General features: G+C 45.7%; 1 protein-coding gene and 1 pseudogene across 1 annotated transcript; one reads left to right on the plus strand and one right to left on the minus strand.

Moving 5' to 3' along the window:
• The first annotated feature begins 13,858 nt into the window (after window positions 1-13,858).
• On the plus strand, window positions 13,859-14,661 carry LOC106566768 (platelet glycoprotein IX-like; annotated as a pseudogene).
• Window positions 14,662-15,418: 757 nt separating this feature from the next.
• LOC106566758 (haloacid dehalogenase-like hydrolase domain-containing 5) lies at window positions 15,419-21,781 on the minus strand. Its single transcript, XM_014135122.2, has 8 exons — window positions 21,349-21,781; window positions 19,888-20,091; window positions 19,436-19,548; window positions 18,686-18,779; window positions 18,558-18,591; window positions 18,266-18,440; window positions 17,845-18,033; window positions 15,419-17,317 (listed from the first exon to the last, which is right to left on the minus strand). Exons 1-8 carry the CDS (start codon window positions 21,466-21,468, stop codon window positions 16,918-16,920), a joined length of 1,329 nt encoding a protein of 442 aa, XP_013990597.1. The 5' UTR covers window positions 21,469-21,781; the 3' UTR covers window positions 15,419-16,917.
• Between the last annotated feature and the right edge of the window lie 69 nt (window positions 21,782-21,850).

The following is a 21,850-nucleotide window of genomic DNA, read 5'->3' on the forward strand; positions in this document are numbered from 1 at the left end:
GATAGATGGGTTCTAGTCAGTGTTTACCATACACTATTACCTAGTGGATAGATGGGTTCTAGTCAGTGTTTACCATACACTACTACCTAGTGGATAGATGGGTTCTAGTCAGTGTTTAACATACACTATTGCCTAGTGGATAGATGGGTTCTAGTCAGTGTTTACCATACACTACTACCTAGTGGATAGATGGGTTCTAGACAGTGTTTACCATACACTACTATCTAGTGGATAGATGGGTTCTAGTCAGTGTTTACCATACACTACTACCTAGTGGATAGATGGTTTCTAGTCAGTGTTTACCATACACTACTACCTAGTGGATAGATGGGTTCTAGTCAGTGTTTACCATACACTATTACCTAGTGGATAGATGGGTTCTAGTCAGTGTGTATCATACACTACTACCTAGTGGATAGATGGGTTCTAGTCAGTGTTTACCATACACTACTACCTAGTGGATAGATGGGTTCTAGACGGTGTTTACCATACACTATTACCTAGTGGATAGATGGGTTCTAGTCAGTGTTTACCATACACTATTACCTAGTGGATAGATGGGTTCTAGTCAGTGTTTACCATACACTACTACCTAGTGGATAGATGGGTTCTAGTCAGTGTTTAACATACACTATTGCCTAGTGGATAGATGGGTTCTAGTCAGTGTTTACCATACACTACTACCTAGTGGATAGATGGGTTCTAGACAGTGTTTACCATACACTACTATCTAGTGGATAGATGGGTTCTAGTCAGTGTTTACCATACACTACTACCTAGTGGATAGATGGTTTCTAGTCAGTGTTTACCATACACTACTACCTAGTGGATAGATGGGTTCTAGTCAGTGTTTACCATACACTATTACCTAGTGGATAGATGGGTTCTAGTCAGTGTGTATCATACACTACTACCTAGTGGATAGATGGGTTCTAGTCAGTGTTTACCATACACTACTACCTAGTGGATAGATGGGTTCTAGACGGTGTTTACCATACACTACTATCTAGTGGATAGATGGGTTCTAGACAGTGTTTATCATACACTATTACCTAGTGGATAGATGGGTTCTAGACAGTGTTTATCATACACTACTATCTAGTGGATAGATGGGTTCTAGTCAGTGTTTATCATACACTACTACCTAGTGGATAGATGGGTTCTAGTCAGTGTTTATCATACACTATTACCTAGTGGATAGATGGGTTCTAGTCAGTGTTTATCATACACTATTACCTAGTGGATAGATGGGTTCTAGACAGTGTTTATCATACACTACTACCTAGTGGATAGATGGGTTCTAGATCTAGTCAGTGTTTACCATACACTACTACCTAGTGGATAGATGGGTTCTAGTCAGTGTTTATCATACACTATTACCTAGTGGATAGATGGGTTCTAGTCAGTGTTTATCATACACTACTACCTAGTGGATAGATGGGTTCTAGTCAGTGTTTACCATACACTACTACCTAGTGGATAGATGGGTTCTAGTCAGTGTTTACCATACACTACTACCTAGTGGACAGATGGGTTCTAGACAGTTTTTACCATATGCTACTACTTAATCCTAGTAATACCATAGAGTAGAGTCGGATCTGGTGTTGGGCCAAGAAATGCACTAATTCATAATTTTATGTGTCTTAGCATACTCTACATAGAACTGAATAGTTGTAGGTTATAGTAATAAGAAGTACATGAGCATATTCATGGCAGTTATGGAGACTCATATCAAGGATATGATAATACCACATTGGTCCTCATTGATAAAATGTATAGCAGTACAACATTACAAACTCACTCATTAAAAGCCTACAACATTTTTGGGAGATAAATCCTTATATTCACCCAACAGAAGTGTTTTCCTCTCATCACGTGACCCAAAGCTTGCCCTGTCAGTGGTGACTTTCATACATTCTTACGCTGTTACGTATGTGCAGAGGGGATTCTGACAGGTAAAAAACAGATCCGTTAAAAAATGGACAATAGTGGCGGACTTGAAGGACTTGAAGAATTATGAATTAGTGCATTTCTTGCAACTTTTCTAGAGCTTCCAGTATAGCACTGGACAGAACACCTGTGGATTCCTATTTGACAGAACACAGGCCTCAATGATGAGTGGAATTACAAGAGCTACCTTCTACTTTGGCTTCACTCTAGTCTTGTTGACAATAACTTAACACTGAAAGTTAGGCCTCACTCTAGTCTTGTTGACAATAACTTAACACTGAAAGTTAGGCCTCACTCTAGTCTTGTTGACAATAACTTAACACTGAAAGGTAGTGGGGATCAAAGGGTATCAAAATCAATCAAGATCAATGCTACTTCTTGTGACCAATTAGATGGGTTCATGCAGGTGACTGACTGGTCATGTATGGAGGAATCCTCACTCACTGTTCTTCAAATTGGCAGTACACCCAGAATATTGCTATGGGAACAACCGAGGTATCTCAGTGTCAAGGTCTCAACTTGGAGAGAGAGAGAGAGAGAGAGCCTTATGAGGTATTGGTCAGTCATGTGCGAGCCACCGGTAGTCATGAATTAATTATGCTAAACATGCAATATAACTTGTCTGTGCATAGCTGTATATAAGACAGTTGTTGGGACCGCCCCAGCGGAGTTTTCTGATAGACCTGTACGGTGTGCAGAGTTTGTTGTTGTAACCTCTCCAGCCGGCTGATAATAAAGTGATTTCATTTAAGATTGACTTAAGGTGTCCCTGGTGTTGAATCTCCACCAATATCACGAACTGGATCAGTGATTCTATCTGTGGAGCATCCCAGTGAAGGTCTGCGAGGGAACACCAGTGGTGCATTCCATGTGAAGGCGTGCAAGGGAAATTCCCGTCTGACCAAAGACGACGTGGACCCGTCCAGACCAGGCGTTTATTGAGAGCTGCCCAGAGGAAGATAATTGATCCGCAAACCTCTGAGGGACATTTCTACTGAATTTCAGTAAGGCAATTTAAATACATTTGTATAAAAATGTAATAAATTATAAAACCAATAAAATGTAACATAAAGATGTAGAAGAAGGGTACCACTAGTCTTAGAACAAGGCATGAGCTAGTCTTAGGAGAAGGCTAGAGTGGGGGAAGGAGAGGCCCCAATGACAATTGTCTGTAGGCATTTATGTGAGAACTGTCTACGTGGTCAGAGAACCACTGGTAATAGCACGAGGTGTTAATTTAGGCATTTATGAGAAGTATCTACAGTTGAGGTTGGAAGTTTACAAACACTTAGGTTGGAGTCATTAAAACTCATTTTTCAACCAATTAACAAATTTCTTGTTAATCAAACTATAGTTTTGGCAAGTCAGTTAGGACATCTACTTGGTGCATGACACAAGTAATTTTTCCAACAATTGTTTACAAACAGATTATTTCACTTATAACGTATCACAATTCCAGTGGGTCAGAAGTTTACATACACTAAGTTGACTGTGCCTTTAAACGGCTTGGAAAATTCCAGAAAATGATGTCATGGCTTTAGAAGCTTCTGATAGGCTAATTGACATCATTTGAGTCAATTGGAGGTGTACCTGTGGATGAATTTCAAGGCCTACCTTCAAACTCACTGCCTCTTTGCTTGACATCATGGGAAAATCAAAGGAAATCAGCCAAGACCTCAGAAATAAATTGTAGACCTCCACAAGTCTGGTTCATCCTTGGAAGCAATTTCCAAACGCCTGAAGGTACCATGTTCATCTGTACAACCAATAGTACGCAAGTATAAACACCATGGGACCACGCAGCCATCATACCGCTCAGGAAGGAGACACTTCTGTCTCCTAGAGATGAACGTACTTTGGTGCGAAAAGTGCAAATCAATCCCAGAACAACAGCAAAGGACCTTGTGATGATGATGGAGGAAACAGGTACAAAAGTATCTATATCCATGGTAAAACGAAAGGCCTGAAAGGCCGCTCAGCAAGGAACAAGCCACTGCTCCAAACCGCCATAAAAAAAACAGACTACGGTTTGCAACTGCAAATGGGGACAAATATCGTATCTTTTGGAGAAATTACCATGGTTATGTTTGAAGGAAAAAGGGGGAGGCTTGCAAGCCGAAGAACACCATCCCAACCGTGAAGCACGAGGGTGGCAGCATCATGTTGTGGGGGTGCTTTGCTGCACGAGGGACTGGTGCACTTCACAAAATAGATGGCATCATAAAGATGGAAAATTATGCGGATATATTGAAGCAACATCTCAAGACATCCGTCAGGAAGTTAAAGCTTGGTCGCAAATGGGTCTTCCACATGGACAATGACCCCAAGCATACTTCCAAAGTTGTGGCAAAATGGCTTAAGGACAACAAAGTCAAGGTATTGGAGTGGCCATCACAAAGCCCTGACCTCACACCTATGGAACATTTTTGGGCAGAATTGAAAAAGTGTGTGCAAGCAAGGAGATCTACAAACCTGCCTCAGTTACACCAGCTCTGTCAGGAGGAATGGGCCAAAATTCACCCAACTTATTGTGGGAAGCGTGTGGAAGGCTACCCGAAACGTTTGACCCAAGCTATGCAATTTAAAGGCAATGCTACCGCATACTAATTGAGTGTAACCTTCTGACCCACTGGGAATGTGATGAAAGAAATAAAAGCTGAAATAAATCATTCTCTCTACTATTATTCTGACATTTCACATTCTTAAAATAAAGTGGTGATCCTAACTGACCTAAGCCAGGGAATTGATACTAGGATTAAATGTCAGGAATTGTGAAAAACTGAGTTTAAATGTAGTTGGGTAAGGTGTATGTAAACTTTCGTCTTCAACTGTATTTGGTCGGGGATCCACTAAGAATAGCATAACGTGCACTAGGTGCTATTCTATATGTATGGGAAGCAGCAAGACTGTAGAGTCTATAGAGACTATAGCATTTATGACTACATAAACTAATGAGACTATAGAGACGCGATATTGTAGAGAGTATAGATACTGTGGACTGGACTACATAGACTACTGAGACTATAGACACTGAGAGACTATAGAGATGTGAGACTATGATACTGTAGAGAGTATAGATACTGTAGACTATGGACTACATAGACTACTGAGACTATAGACACTGAGAGACTATAGACATGTGAGGCTATAGATACCGTAGAGAGTATAGATACTGTAGAGTCTATGGCGACTGTGGAAATGGCGACTGTGGAAAAAACATCACCAAATGGACATGATGAAATCAACACAATGAGCGATGGAGAGGAACCACTAGCACTGCCCGGCCATCCTGAGTTCATCGGGCCAGTCAATTTTGCATTTCTGCAGTATTTTTGAGCATGTCAAATTCGTGACATCCGTCAGTGACCGGATGCTGGAGTGAGTAGACGTGCTGTACTTCGCTCCGCGGGTAATATTACATTTCATAAAATTACAATGGAACGATTTGATTAGTGTAATGTTAGCTAGCTAGCTACATAGTTGTCTTTGCATCAAGGATAAAGGTGTAGCTAAAGGTGTAGGTGTAGCTTTGAGAAACTAACAAGGTTAGCTAGCCAGCTGTATTCGTTCGTTCGCGCCGTTCCAAACAGCGTCAACACCACAACACCACAGCCACTGCTAACTAGCCAACTTTACCAACTAGCAGTACTGTAGAAACTAAATACATTACAACGGAACAATTTGATTAGTGTAATGTTAGCTAGCTACATAGCTGTCTATGTATCAAAGATAAAAGATAAAGGTAAACGCAACTCTAGCAGCTAGCAGTACTGTATCATTTTTAGTCAATAAGATTTTTGCAACGTAAGCTTAACTTTCTGAACTTTCGAGTTATGTAGTCCACTTGTGTAGCTAGCAGGACTGACTTTGTGTTAGCTAGCCAACGTTTAATTACTTCTGCGTTATGAAAGGAACTAGACACGAATGATCCATTGGTAGTTTGTTGTAACCAAGTATTGGTGCTAACTGTGTGTTATTGGATGCTAGCATGCTAGTTAGCTACGGCGTCATAGGACACGGTTCACTGGGTGGGTTTCACAGAAGAATACTGTACCAAGTTATCTAGCTAAATAAACTAAGTTTGAGCCTATTCCTGGAAACATTGAACCACTGTAGTTTACATTGATTATAATTTCTAAAGTGGAAGTTGGAAAAGTTAGATTTGAGTGTTTCAGTGAATGGTTAGTGAGGGAGGCCCTGCTCTCTCGCTTCCCCAGTTGTTTAGTTAATTTTCATTTCAATATCCTTTGCATTAGCGTAGCCTCTCCTGTAGCCTGTCAACTATGTGTCTGTCTATCCCTGTTCTCTCCTCTCTGCACAGGCCATACAAACGCTTCACACCGCATGGCCGCTGCCACTCTAACCTGGTGGTCCCAGCGCGCACGACCCACGTGGAATTCCAGGTCTCCGGCAGCCTCTGGAACTGCCGGTCTGCGGCCAACAAGGCAGAGTTCATCTCAGCCTATGCTACCCTCCAGTCCCTAGACTTCTTGGCGCTGACGGAAACATGGATTACCACAGAAAACAATGCTACTCCTACTGCTCTCTCCTCGTCTGACCACGTGTTCTCGCATACCCCGAGAGCATCTGGTCAGCGGGGTGGTGGCACTGGAATCCTCATCTCTCCCAAGTGGACATTCTCTCTTTCACCCTGACCCATCTGTCTATCTCCTCCTTTGAATTCCATGCTGTCACAGTCACTAGCCCATTCAAGCTTAACATCCTTATCATTTATCGCCCTCCAGGTTCCCTTGGAGAGTTCATCAATGAGCTTGAATGGATGACTTTAACCTCCCTACGTCTACCTTTGACTCATTTCTCTCTGCCGCCTCCTTTCCACTCCTCTCCTCTTTTGACCTCACCCTCTCACAGTCCCCCCCTACTCACAAGGCAGGCAATACGCTTGACCTCATCTTTACTAGATGCTGTTCTTCTACTAATCTCACTGCAATTCCCCTCCAAGTCTCCAACCACTACCTTGTATCCTTTTCCCTCTCGCTCTCCTCCAACGCTACTCACTCTGCCCCTACTCAGATGGTATTGCGCAACCGTCGCAACCTTCGCTCTCTCTCTCCTGCTACTCTCTCCTCTTCCATCCTATCATCTCTTCCCTCTGCTCAAGCCTTCTCCAACCAATCTCCTGATTCTGCCTCCTCAACCCTCCTCTCCTCCCTTTCTGCATCCTTTGACTCTCTATGTCCCCTATCCTCCCAGCTGGCTCGGTCCTCCCCTCCTGCTCCGTGGCTTGACGACTCATTGCGAGCTCACAGAACAGGGCAGCCCTGGAGTGGGCAAATGCCGTGTGGGGAGAAGGAGACGCGGCGTTAGACCCGCCGCTTCTGGGCCATCTTCGACCATCCGCCCGAGGGTAGAGGGGCGGGGGAACGGCTCTTCCACTTGAGGCAGGGGACAAGGAGCGCCCAGGAGTTCGCCCTGGAATTCTGGACTTTGGCCGCCGGAGCAGGATGGGGCCCTTATCGACCACTACCGATGCAGCCTGCGTGAGGACGTCCGATGGGAGTTGGCCTGCGGGGATGCCACCATCACTTTTGACCAACTAGTTGATCTGTCCATCCGGTTGGATAAGCTGCTGGTCACCCGCGGACATCCAGAGAGGGCTCTGTTGGTTCCATCTTCCAGCACCCCCGCTCTGGTGCCCATGGAGCTGGGAGGGTCTGCGCTTAGGGAGGCTGGAGGAGGGGCCTTCACGTGCACCATCTGTGGCCGCAGAGGGCACACTGCCGGTCGGTGCCGGGTTGGTCCCTCTGGGAGTCGAGGCAGCAGGCAGGGCACTCTGGCGTCACCCCAGGTGAGTCTGCACCACTCTCATCCAGAGTCCTCTGTTGGCCACCTGTTTGTACCTGTTTGTTTTCCCCGCATTCCCAGCATAAGGCGCTCGTCGATTCAGGCGCGGCTGGGAATTTTATCGACAGAGCGTTCGCCCTTAGTTTAGGGATCCCCATTATTCCTGTGGTTAGACCTTTCCCGGTACATGCTGCGGATAGTCTTGGTTAGCTCGTCATGACCCCACCATTTCCTGGCAACAGAGGGCTCTCACGGGGTGGTCGCGAGAGTGCTCGGGGAGGTGTGTAGGGGTTTCCATTGGTGCTACCACGGTGGAAAGTCCAGACCAGTTCTCCACCGTGCGCATCCCCCCAAGAATATGCCGATTTGGCTCTCGCCTTCTGTAAAAAGAAGGTGGCTCAATTACCACCCCATCGATGGGGGGATTGTGCGATAAATCTCCTAGTAGATGCTGCACTTCTCAGGAGTCACGTGTATCCCTTGTCGCAAGCGGAGACGGCGGCTATGGAGACATATGTCTCTGAATCCCTGCATCAGGGGTACATTCGTTTCTCCACTTCACCCGCCTCCTGGAGTTTCTTTTTTGTGAAGGAGGAGGGAGGTCTGTGCCCGTGTATTGACTATCGAGGTCTCAATCAAATCACGGTGAGGTACAGTTACCCACTACCTCTCATCGCCACGGCGATTGAGTCAATGCACGGGGCGCGCTTCTTCACTAAACTGGATCGCAGCAGCGCGTACAACCTGGTGCTATTCCGGGAGGGAGACGATTGGAAGACGGCGTTTAGTGCCACCTCAGGGCATTATGAGTACCTCGTCATGCCGTACGGGTTGATGAATGCTCCATCAGTCTTCCAATCCTTTGTAGACGAGATTTTCAGAGACCTGCACGGGCAGGGTGTAGTGGTGTATATCGATGACATTCTGATATACTCCGCTACACACGCCGAGCATGTGTCCTTGGTGCACAGGGTACTTGGATGACTGTTGGAGCATGACCTGTACATCAAGGCTGAGAAATGCCTGTTCTTTCAGCAGAGCGTCTCCTTCCTAGGGTATCGCAATTCCACATCAGGGGTAGAGATGGAGAGTGACTGCATTTCAGCCGTGTGTAATTGGCCGACTCCCACCACGGTAAAGGAGGTGCAGTGGTTTTTAGGGTTTGCCAATTACTACCGGAGATTTATCCGGGGTTTTGGCCAGGTGGCTGCTCCCATTACCTCACTGCTGAAGGGGGGTCCTGTACGTCTGCAGTGGTCGGTTGAGGCGGACAGGGCTTTTGGGCACCTAAGAGCTCTGTTTACCTTGGCTCCTGTGCTGGCCCATCTGGATCCCTCTGGCGTTCATTGTGGAGGTGGATGCGTCCGAGGCTGGGATAGGAGCCGTGCTCTCGCAGCGCTCGGGCACGCCACCGAAGCTCCGCCCCTGTGCTTTCTTCTTGAAGAAGCTCAGCCCGTCGGAGCGGAACTATGATGTGGGGGACCGGGAGTTGTTGGCTGTGGTTAAAGCTTTGAAGGCGTGGAGACATTGGCTTGAGGGGGCTAAACACCCTTTCCTCATCTGGACTGACCACCGCAACCTGGAGTACATCCAGGCAGCGAGGAGACTGAATCCTCGTCAGGCAAGATGGGCCATGTTCTTTACCCGTTTTGTGTTTACCCTGTCCTACAGACCAGGTTCCCAGAATATGAAGGCAGACGCACTGTCCCGGCTGTATGACACAGAGGAGCGGCCCATGGATCAGACTCCCATACTCCCGGCATCCTGCCTGGTAGCGCCGGTCGTGTGGGAGCTGGACGCAGACATTGAGCAGGCATTGCGTACAGAGCCCGCTCCCCTCCAGCATCCCGTCGGGCGTCTGTACGTTCCGTCTGCTGTCCGTGACCGGTTGATCTATTGGGCCCACACGTCACCCTCCTCTGGTCATCTAGGGATCCGTCGGACGGTGCGCTGTCTGACTGGGAAGTACTGGTGGCCCACCTTGGCAAAGGACATGAGGGTTTATGTTTCCTCCTGCTCGGTGTGTGCCCAGTGTAAGGCTCCTAGACACCTGCCCAGAGGTAAAAGCTACATCTCTTACCCGTTCCACAACGGCCTTGGTCACACCTGTCGGTGGATTTTCTGACCAATCTTCCTCCCTCACAGGGAAACACCACGATCCTGGTCGTTGTGGATCGTTTCTCTAAGTCCTGTCGTCTCCTCCCTCTGCCCGGTCTCCCTACGGCCCTACAGACTACGGAGGCCTTGTTTACACACGGCTTCCAGCACTACGGGGTGCCTGAGGATATAGTGTTTGATCAGGTCCCCAGTTCACTTCGAGAGTCTGGAGGGCGTTCATGGAATGTCTGGGGGTCTCGATCAGCCTCACCTCAGGTTTTCACCCTGAGAGTAATGGCAGGTGGAGAGAGTGAACCAGGATGTGGGAAGGTTTCTGCGGTCTTATTGCCAGGACCGGCCGGGGGAGTGGGCGGCATTTGTGCCCTGGGCAGAGATGGCGCAGAACTCGCTCCGCCACTCCTCCCCTAACCTCTCCCCCTTTCAGTGCGTGTTGGTGTACCAGCCAGTTCTGGCGCTGTGGCATCAGAGTCAGACCGAGGCTCCTGCGGTGGACGACTGGTTCAGGCGCGCGGAGGAGACATGGGAAGCCGCCCATGTTCACCTCCAGTGAGCCGCGCTGCACCAGAAAACCACCGCGGACCGTCACCGCAGTGAGGCCCCGGTGTTCGCACCGGGGGACCGGGTCTGGCTCTCGACCCGAAACCTGCCCCTCCGCCTGCCCTGCCGGAAGCTGGGTCCGCGGTTTGTGGGGCCATTCAAAGTCCTGAGGAGAGTGAACGAGGTATGTTACAGGTTTACAGCTTCCCCACGATTATCATATTAACCCCTCATTCCATGTGTCTCTCCTCAGGCCGGTGGTGGTTGGTCCACTCCAGGAATCTGAGGTGCGGGAGGTTCCTCCGCCCCCTCCGCCCCCTCTGGACATCGAGGGGGCCCCGGCGTACTCCGTTCATTCCATCCTGGATTCGATGCGTCGGGTGAGGGGCCTTAAGTACCTCGTGGAGTGGGAGGGGTACGGTCCGGAGGAGAGGTGCTGGGTTCCGGTGGCGGATGTGTTGGACCCTGAACTGCTGCGGGAGTTCCACCGTCGCCGGCCGGATCGCCCTGCGCCTCGCCCTCCGGGTCATCCCCGAGGCCGGTGTCGGCGTGCAGCTGGAGCCGCGTGTCAAGGGGTGGTACTGTCACGACTTCCGCTGAAGTCGGCTCCTCTCCTTGTTCGGGCGGCGTTTGGCGGTCGACGTCGCCGGCTTTCTAGCCATCGCCACTCCATTTTTTTCATTGTTCCATTTGTTTTGTCTTGTTCCCTGCACACCTGGTTTACATTGCCTAATCACACTGCATGTATTTATTCCTCTGTTCCCCCCCATGTCTTTGTGTGAAATTGTTTTTGTCGTGTTTCGTGTTATGCGCCAGACTGGGTTTTCCCCTGTATTTCCGGTGGTATTTCACAAAGGATGTTTAATTGTTAAACATTTGCTTACTTTTGTGACTGTTTCATGCCTTGCACTTTTTACCTTTGGCTGTTTTGAGGCAGTGGCGTCTGTCTGTTTTATTGCCTCTGCCTAAATAAAGTGTGCACCTGTTCACAACTCTCTGCTCTCCTGCACCTGACTCCTCCACCAGTAGCGCACAACCTTGACAGAAATGATGTAATGTGATGTTAACCTTTAATTTTGAGAGAATTGTATTCCCTGTAAGGTTTAACTAGTCATCGGCCACACCCCCATGAGCACAGACATGATCTGGCATCATGGAACCGCCTTTCTATTGTTACGAATAAAACCCCCCCTGAAGAAATCCTCTTCAGACTAAGCAAACCCACAGCGGGAGCTGTGATTACGAATAGTTGAGTACCAAGACTAGAAAACTATACCACGTGGAGCATTGGCTACATGGCTGGAAGGGGTTCAACTTTGAGACTATTGATCCCTACAGAATAAGAGCAAATCTTAGATACTAATTACTTGTCTGCAGCTAGAAATTATGTAAACCTGGGATGCGAATACCGAAAACCACCGAAACATCTACTCTAAGAACAATGGATGCCTGACGTACCCATTACAACAGACACTATCAGGAGCAGCCGATAGCTACAACCATGAAAGACATTGTGACTTCTGGAGAAGTAACCAGAGACTCTGATGAACTGACTCTCCAGCAGACTGACCGACAATTCCAACAGAGAAGACAACAATGACATATGGGTGTAAATATATTGATTGCAATTATTCCCGAATGAGTGAGCATTCATGTGCAAAGGATTAGCATTTCAATGAATATAATTATCAACTGCGTGTAGTAAATCCATTTTGTATTTTCTGCTCCGTTATCGGTCCACACCCCCTTTTCTTTGTATACCAAGTCGTCATATCTGTTTAGCCCACTAGACGATCTTCCCTATCATTGTTTGTAACCAATATCTACTGCTTGTTTGTGCATTTCTGTGATTATTTAGTTAGCAGATAAATGATTAAGCAAATTGGTGTATGGATTATTCATGGTTTAGGTTGGGTTCGTGCAGATAACCAAGAATTCTACGACGTTTGAAATGAGACTGACGTAAGGTAAAGAATAATTCCTTAATAGAAGACTAATTGATCAGATATTAAAATATCTGAAGAGTTATATTCGGAAAAGTGTAACTTTGTAATCTGAAGATTTTCCGTGGTGCCCCGACTTCCTAGTTAATTAAATGTATATGATTAGTTTAATCACGTAATAATAATTACAGAGAATTGATTTGATAAAATAACAGGTCTTCACCTTCAATGATATTAAAGACACGACACTGTACATAAGGCAACTGTTGGGACCGCCCCAGCTGAGTTTTCTGATAGACCTGTACAGTGTGCAGAGTTTGTTGTTGTAACCTCTCCACTTCAGGTGTCCCTGGTGTTGAATTTCCACCACAGTAGGCCTCACTCTAGTCTTGTTGTCAATAACTTCACACTTGAAGGTAAGGCCTCACTTTAACATTTATGGCTATGGCTTATCATGATAAGCCTGTTCAGCCCATAGGATACTGTACATGAAATGACAAACATGTTTTCCCACCCAATGTGGGATAGATACAAAATTGACCCACATCACTATTATGTAAATAGATCAATAAATGTTACATACCTCTATGCTGTCAAAACATAATATTCCTTTGACAGGTATGCCTATTATGAATGATATGTTGGGTACCACATGAGCAAAAGTATGTGGACACCTGCTCATCGAACATCTCATTCCAAAATCATGGGCATTAATATGGAGTTGGTCCCCCCTTTGCTCTATAACAGCCCCCACTCTTCTGGGAAGGCTTTCGACTAGATGTTGGAACATTGCTCCAGGAACTTTCTTCCATTCAGCCACAAGAGCATTAGTGAGGTTGGGCACTGATGCTGGGCGATTAGGCCTGGCTCGCAGTCGGCGTTCCAATTCATCCCAAAGGTGTTCGATGGGGTTGAGGTCAGGGCTCTGTGCGGGCCAGTCAAGTTCTTCCACACCGATCTCGACAAACCATTTCTGTATGGACCTCGCTTTGTGCACTGAGGCATTGTAATACTGAAACAGGAAAGGGTCTTCCCCAAACTGTAGCCACAAAGTTGGAAGCACAGAATCGTCTACAATGTCATTGTATGCTGTAACGTTAAGATTTCCCTTTTACTGGAACTAAGGGGCCTAGCCCGAACCATGGAAAACAGTCCCAGACCATTATTTCTCCTCCACCAAACTTTACAGTTGGCACTATGCATTCGGGTAGGTTTGCAAAACCCATCTTCGTAGATCAGACTGCCAAATGGTGAAGCGTGATTCATCACTCCAGAGAACGTGTTTCTACTGCTCCAGAGTCCACTGGCGGCGAGCTTTACACCACTCCAGCCAACACTTGGCATTGTGCATGGTGACCTTAGGCTTGTGTGTAGCTGCTCGGCCATGAAAACCCATTTCATGAAGCTCCCGACGAACAGTTCTTGTGCTGACGTTGCTTCCAGAGGCCGTTTGGTTTGTATAGTGTATGTATACATCAGATATGGTATGTTTTTCTTCCTGTAGAATGCACTTTGGTTCAGGGCTAGCCATCCTCCTCCTCCTGGCCACATCCAGTGCACAGACCAGCCCACAGCCCTGCCAGTGTTCAGCCCTACACCCTGCAGGACTACAGATCAACTGCAGCTCCCTGAGCCTCATGGAAGTCCCACCTCTCTCTCCAGACACCACGAGCTCCACCTCCAGAACAACCAGCTGTCCACAGTACCTCCAGGGCACTTCGACAGGATGCAAGGCCTGAGAAGGGTCACCCTGTCTGGGAACCCTTTCTACTGTAACTGTGAAATCCAGTACCTAAGTACCTGGCTGAAGAGGAATGGGGCTGTCGTGTCTGGTGGGGTGCCCACCTGTGCCAGCCCAAGTAGTGTGGCACACAGCAATCACTGTGCTCAGTGATGCCTACTTTTCCTCCTGTGCCCAGCAGAGGTGTGCAAGGGAGGTGTATGATACCCTGGTGGAGGTGATGTTATGTGGGCTCATCGGCCTGCTGCTGTAGGGCCTGAGGCTGGCGAAGAACTCCACCTTCAGTCTGGACATGGATCAGAGACACGCATTGGTTTGAGGCTGACTCTCTGAAGTCGCTGAAGCCCAAACACAGGAGGACACTCCAGAGGCTTTCTGTTGTCTGAGGAATGTGAGGACTCTGCCTCTCTCACCATGCGACGCGAACATGGGCGAGGGAGCATGAACAGGGCGTGACCAAAGTTAGGGAAAGCTGAACTTTATGCAAATACTCTGTGACATCGCGCCATTTTTGACCAATCGAAGCTCACTATAGCTTCCAGACCCTACTGGATTGGCTGTTGATACTTAGCACTATCTATCTTGCTTGCTAGCACCCACATGAGGGTGAAGCTTTTTTATTTATTTTACTTTATTTAACTAGGCAAGTCAGTTAAGAACAAATTCTTATTTACAATGACTGTAAGGGGTGCGTAACTGGTGGCAGGGAAGTCAGATGCAGGAAAGCAGAACTGGGTAATAACCGGAGCAGTTTAATTATCCAAACCAACGGCATCCAGAAATACAAAATATGGGTACAAAACCCGTCACGCACCAGTCAAAATGTGCACAAGCACTTACAACAAACAATTTCACACAGACATGGGGGGAACAGAGGGTTAAATACACGACAAGTAATGAGGGAAATGTAAACCAGGTGTGTGGGAAAATAAGACAAAACAAATGGAAAATGAAAACTGGATCAGCGATGGCAAGAAGACCGGTGACGTCGACCGCCGCCCGAACAAGGAGAGGAACCGACTTCGGGCGGAAGTCGTGACAATGACAGCCTACACAGGCCAAACCCGGATGACACTGGGCCAATTGTTCGCCGTCCTATGGAACTTCCAATCACGGCCGGTTGTGATACAGCCTGGATCGAACCAGGGTGTCTTTAGTGACGCCTCAAGCACAGAGATGCAGTGCCTTAGACAGCTGCGCAATTCGGAAGACATTTAGGTGTTGTACAATTTGCAAATATTCTTAACACCAGATAAGTGAGAATATTTATCTCTGAAACTGAAGATGTGTGCATGAGGACAGTAAGAAGAAAACCGGTAGGATATATGGCAAGAAGGTAAGCATGTTTTATTTTCTATGGAGTCGTTTGTTTTCATGTAAACAAAGCCATGCTGTATCATCAGCACTGAAGAACAGGTAGCCAGCTTTTTTTATTTTCTTTTTTTAAGGCTACGCTATTTTCATTCATACAAGCAATATTGACAACATCTTATAAAATATGTAACGCATCAACTGAAATGCATGGTTAATACACCTATGAAAAATAGCTTCTCTTATATTCCTATATTTTATATAAATATAAGTGGCTAGATACAGTCTTTGCATCTCTGGTCAAAGTTCTAACGCATACGACAAATGGTACATTTACAACAAAGGGCAGGTTTACTAGCTCGGCAAGATATGGTAACATTAAATAAGAATGAATCGTTTTGTTCTGTGCAAATACAGGTTACATGGTTTACATTGCTAGAAATAATGTAGACAGCACAGTTGAAGGACGGCATTGCACCCTAAATATCAAATAGGTATTCTTACAGTACAGGGCCCGGTTTCCCAAAAGCATCTTAAGGCTAAATTAATATTAGAACCATCTATGGTTTTAATTATGAAATTGCCTTATATGCTTTTGGGAAACCGGGCCAAGTACAGTATAATGCATTAAATCTATCTTATGAAATGCATGCATAGATGTAACAGACAAAACGTATGGTAGACAGTAATATGGTCAGTTTGAGAAGGAAATGAAAACATGAATTACATAGAATTCATAAAAATATTTAGAACTTATTGTAGTCATTAAGATACATAAGACCACTTAAATCAAATTAACAATTTTAAAGATTGTCATAATCTTTGTACATAATCACAACTAAGAAAATAATTATTCATAATACTATTAATAAGGCTTTCATTAAAATCAATTGCCAGTTGTGCACAATTGCCAGTTGTGCAGAACTTAAATTGTTTTAAGCCCACTATAGAACAATACAACAGAATGAATAAGAGTTAAATCTCACTACAGTACTTTACACCGTTATGAGTTTGAATATGACTTATTAAGTTCCTTCCATGCCCTGCCAAGTTGTAAACACTGTCCAACGTAACTCAGTAAGTGGTGTTTCCCAGTTAAGGACAAAACAAATCTGCACAACACTGGATATTGATCAGTTGGTTGGGTCTGCTCTGTATCAATTTTTAGGAACCCCCTCCTTTTAAACCCAGAACCATAGAATTTGAATATAATCAATTCTAATTCTATGGCCGGCACAGGCCAACCTGAGACCTCTACTAAGGAGGTCTCCATTTTTTATTTATTTTATCTTTATTTAACTAGGCGAGTCAGTTAAGAACAAATTCTTATTGACGGACTAGGAACAGTGGGTTAACTGCCTGTTCAGGGGCAGAACGACAGATTTGTACCTTGTCAGCTCGGGGATTTGAACTCGCAACCTTTCGGTTACTAGTCCTACGCTCTAACCACTAGGCTACCCTGCTGCCCCACTAGGCTACCCTACTCTCCATGATGACACCAATCTGAAAACATTACTGAGGCACAAACTTCTCCTGCTCAAAGATGAGCTCCACGGCGTCAGCCACGTCCTGCACGATGTGTCCGGGCTCTACCAACGCCGGGTCAAAGCGGAAGTCACGGTGCCCGTGAAACACAGTCTCCTTGATGCACTTGTTGGCATAAGTGGGCACCTCCGTGTGTGGGTTGTACACCCCAGTGCACACCAGGATGGACTTGCAGGAGGTGGCGGAGGGGGGTGACAGCTCGCTCTCCCAGGCGTTCTCTACGTGGTCGTTGTCCTGGGGAAGGGCTGCACTAGAGCCTGTGCCAGTGGCCATCTTGGCGACAGCTTTGGAGTTCTTCCTCCTGTTCCTCTCCTCTAGGAAACAACTGTAGAGGTTGGCCCCATAGATGTCAGTCATCAGGTTATCCCTGAGGGAGTAGCGAGGCAAAGGAAAGGAAATCAAGGAGAGGAATCAGGTAGTACAGAAATTACATCCCACATCATGGACATCAGCATATCCAGGTGCAGGATCTTAATTTGACCAGTATTGTCGCATCAATATAATCCTGTAACAACAAGATTTGAACATTCACACTTTTCCACCGATGTAATGTTTGATCTGTGGTTAGGCTATAATTAGGCTATATGAAAAGTGCAATACTGTTAATATAACTGTAGTGCGGGTTTCAGTGAATGTATGTAAATCTCTAAGCTCATCTGCATTTCAAAATTCTCAGACACAACAGTGATCAAATTAAGAGCCCACACTTATAACAACTACTCTAGCTTTAAGATGAAATCTAGCTGTGCTTTGAAGCCCCCAAAAACAAACAAGTAGTTATAATGATATGTTATCATTATGCGATTACCCATTTTTTACCTAGTAGTATATTCTTTCACGTAAAATAAGTTGCCACCATTTTTGCTGTCAACAGTAAGATGACAGGGGTCTTACCCAATAGCATAGAGGGAGGTGATGGGCTGTGTCCAGTTTCTCTCCACAGCCTGGCCTCTGATGAGGTACTCAGCAAAGTGGTAGGTCAGTTCACTGGGCTTCCCCATCAGAGCTTTGTACTTCACCTCTTTACCCGTTATCTTCTTGTAGATGTTCTCCAAGCACACCAGGAATGTCCCATGACCAAACCTGGAGTTCAGATCGTATAAAGAAGCAAACATGTAATGAAAACATGATCAATTAAACTAAGCAAGCTCATTCAACCGTTTTCTTGAAGGCCAGACTTCAATGAGCTTAGTCCCATTTTGCATCCAGGACATTAATAGATTCTATGGTGAAAAAAACAAATGTCTTTCTTCCTATTCATATCTGCCTGCCTTTTCACCACATTTCAATAACAGCTCTGATTCACTGTGGTTACCGTGGAGACTGGGCCTCAGCCATCCACATGAGATCCATGTTGCAGGCCAGCAGGGGGAGGTGGGGAAGCTTTTGGGTCTGGTGGGCTCTGCTCAGGTTCCCATTGGTCAGCAGGATATCAATTATCAGCTGGAGGTTGGTCTCCCATCGGATGGGCTCCCCAAACAGAATAACAGCTGGACCGGGAAGAGAAAAGAAGTAGAATATGATGGATATGATATACAATTGCAATTACGGTGACAGCTCAACAACAAGATCAATCAGAAGAAGAGAATCCATTTACAAGCCCTCACCTTCTACTGTGGGAAGGTTGGCAATAGGACTGGACTGAAAAGAAAATAAGAAATGGAAGGTGCTTAGGAAAGCCTCTGAAATATAGCCTGTCTATGGATCTTGATGTATACATCGGCTCGAGTCTCACCGGCAGTTTGGGCCGTCTGTTGTGGTCCACCATGTCCAGCAGAGGAAAGGATTCTCTCAACATGTCGATACTGACCACATTCTGGAAGCCCAAGCTTAAAATTATTAAGGATTACACCACCAATGTATAGCATGGTCATTATAATCTGTCACGCCCTGATCTGTTTTACCTGTCCTTGTGCTTGTCTCCCCCCTCCTCCAGGTGTCGCCCATCTTCCCCACTTATCCCCTGGGTATTTATACCTATGTTTTCTGTCTATCTGTGCCAGTTTGTCTTGTTTGTTCAAGTCAACCAGTGTTTTCTCAGCTCCTGTTTTTCCCCGTCCTCCTGGTTTTGACCATTGCCTGTCCTGACTCTGAGCCCGCCTGCCTGACCACTCTGCCTGCCTTGACCTGTCGTTTGCCTGCCCCTGTTGTTGCAATAAACATTGTAACTTCAACAGTCTGCACTTGGATCTTACCTGAAACCTGATATAATCAGCTTGTTAATTATTTCTATTTACCTAGGCAAGCCAGTTAAGAACAAATTCTTATTTACAATGACAGTCTAGGAACAGTGGGTTATCTGCCTTGTTCAGGGGCAGAATGACAGATTTTTACCTTGTCAGCTCGGGGATTCGATCTAGCAACCTTTCGGTTACTGGTCCAAAGCTCTAATCACTAGGCTACCTGCTGCCCCAATATTCTCTTATCAAGCCAAGTAGATGCTTTGATAATGTATGACAATACATATTGTATTTCAAAAGGATACTTTTTGGCAATATCCAGGACGGGCCCTTGTCCTGACACCAGAACACACTTGTCATGGTATTTCTTGAACATCCTCAGTGGACTGTGTGACATCATCACCTGGTCCATGGTGATCTGATAACAAAAGTAACGGTCAGATAGGCTGAGCCAGACCTACAGCAAGCAATAACTTCATGAGGACTAATTGGTTTGATTTTCTGTGCAACGAGACACACATACAGTTGAATTTCATGTCAAATGGCTGTGTATAATGCATATCATTGTCTACCTCTGCTGGTCCTAATATTTATCCATCATATTGCTGAGAACTCGTTTAAAGTCAAAAGACAATGCACCAGATTAACATGTACAGCATGAGTGGCTAACTGCCCACACAGGGACTACAATTAAATGATGTCTTAATCATTACAGATTGTGTGGCAGAAGAGAGCTGTGAGTTGGTGAGACACTTACAGGCACTCCCAGGATGTGCGAGAGCTGGTCCGCTTTTATCTGCCGCATACAATTCCCTGCGTTGGTGACAAAAACAACTGGTACCACAAATTGTCCCTGAGAGTTGACCAGTTTTTGGAATGCCTTTTTTGCAGCAGGGATGGGTATCTTTCCCCGGACAAGCACGCCATCGATGTCAAACAGCAGGCCAAAGCATGGCTGTGGCTGGGATAGGAAGAGAGAATGATTCATATGCCACATTCTAGATCGCTACATGACATAAAACTGTAATGTTGACATCATGCATCATTAGAAATATTCCTCTCAACAATATAAGACCCATCCCCAAAGCATGGGTCTGAGTTGATACACAAGACAGGATGCAGGACCATGCGTGTGGTTGTTTTAAATATGAATTTAGACTAGTAATGATTTAGTTTCTGTATGTTACAACACACAACTATTTCCAGGGTGTTGCTCAACAGTCTTAGCCTCTTACGACCATCCTGAAGTCCCGTAAGTTTACAATCTGTTTCGCTATTGGTGTGGATCAGGTTACAACAGTCTAACCTCTAGGTAGATGTGGAAGGATATGTGAATTGTGCAGGCAGCTCACATGAAGAGAAAAGAAACATAATATGTGATGTGAGGGTAGAAATTCATATGCCCTGTGATTATTGGGACTTTCCTCTTATCAAAGCCACTTTACTGACAGGCCCAATATGCCATATGGATACATATGCACCTCCAAGGCCTATTATTTAGAGAGAAAAAAAACATGATGTATTCAATTCATTATGGCCAAGATTACAGTAGGTGCTAATGATATGGGATCGTCATGGAACTGCAATCTCTTTTCCTATTCAAATGGCCCCTAACCACATTTAAACAAAACAACGTGGGTGATGCAGAATTGACTGCTAAAGAACAGCGCAACTGTGTGATTAAAGGCAGAAGAGCCCCCATGTGACACAGCAGAATGCAACATCAGAGGCTAAAGCGTCCACATTATAGGCAAAAAAATATCAGCCTAGGCTACTATAGGCCTATCGATTCAAGATCGCGATTTGGCATAAACAAATGAGACGATGTTTTGACATATTATGGACAACCTGCTTGGTTTATACTGGCCATGATAACACAATTAAAATGTGCCACATGTGTCTATATTTTGTCAATCGTAGGTTTAATTCTCCAGAAAAATTACGATAGGTTGTGGATGTCTTAATTTGTGTTTCAAGAAAATACCCACTCATCTTGGGCGATAACATTCGGAGACATAAAAATGTGCCCGTTACGATTTTGAAAACTGATGGGGGGAAAAAAACTAACATTTGGGGACAACAAAGCGCGCATCCCCAAAAATACCGGTGCAATGCTACATTCTTTGGTATTCCTATTACAAGGAAACATTGGCTACAATGTATCAGCTGACAGTGCAGAATTCATTTGGAAGCAACAGCTTTGCAGTTCGAATCGTACCTTGCTAACAGACACGGTTCCGCTAAACCCGCACTCAGAACCGGCAAATCCAGCTCTTCGCCTGACTTGTCGGTTACACAGGGCATTCAGAGCACGGTAAAACGGCAGGAGTCCCCTCATCTCCGCCTACTTTCACCGGCGACCGAAAAATAATGAAGCACCAAATAAAAAAAGATGGCTTGGGCTGAGTTGGCTGGTCGTTTGGGCTTGTTTTCTTCCGATTTTTTCACCCAGGTATTTTTTCTATGCACTGCGAAATGACGACATATGAGGACTTCCTTTTAGTGCTTTCAAGACAACTGGGAACACGGGAAAAACGAGGTCAAATCATGACGTCAGTGGTGTTCAGGTCGGCGCTCTAGAAAGATGCTCGAGTTTCCGACCTTCCAAATTCCGAGTTGGATTATCGTTCGAAACGATTTCCAGTCGGTGCTCGTTTTTCCCCCGCGAGGTCCCAGTTGTCTTGACCGCACGACTTCCCAGTTGTTTCGAACGCAGCATT

Source organism: Salmo salar, chromosome ssa13 (assembly GCF_905237065.1).
Source record: "Salmo salar chromosome ssa13, Ssal_v3.1, whole genome shotgun sequence".
Lineage (NCBI taxonomy): Eukaryota > Metazoa > Chordata > Actinopteri > Salmoniformes > Salmonidae > Salmo > Salmo salar.

What these genes read in the sequence shown, in the direction of transcription:
- LOC106566758 (XM_014135122.2), bottom strand. Translation starts at nt 21,468, where the DNA reads ATGAGGGGACTCCTGCCGTTTTACCGTGCTCTGAATGCCCTGTGTAAC. An exon ending in CGCACATCCTGGGAGTGCCT is followed by an intron (nt 19,549 to 19,887) that starts GTAAGTGTCTCA and finishes TTTTGTTATCAG; the next exon opens with ATCACCATGGACCAGGTGAT. An exon ending in CAACCTTCCCACAGTAGAAG is followed by an intron (nt 18,441 to 18,557) that starts GTGAGGGCTTGT and finishes TTCCCGGTCCAG; the next exon opens with CTGTTATTCTGTTTGGGGAG.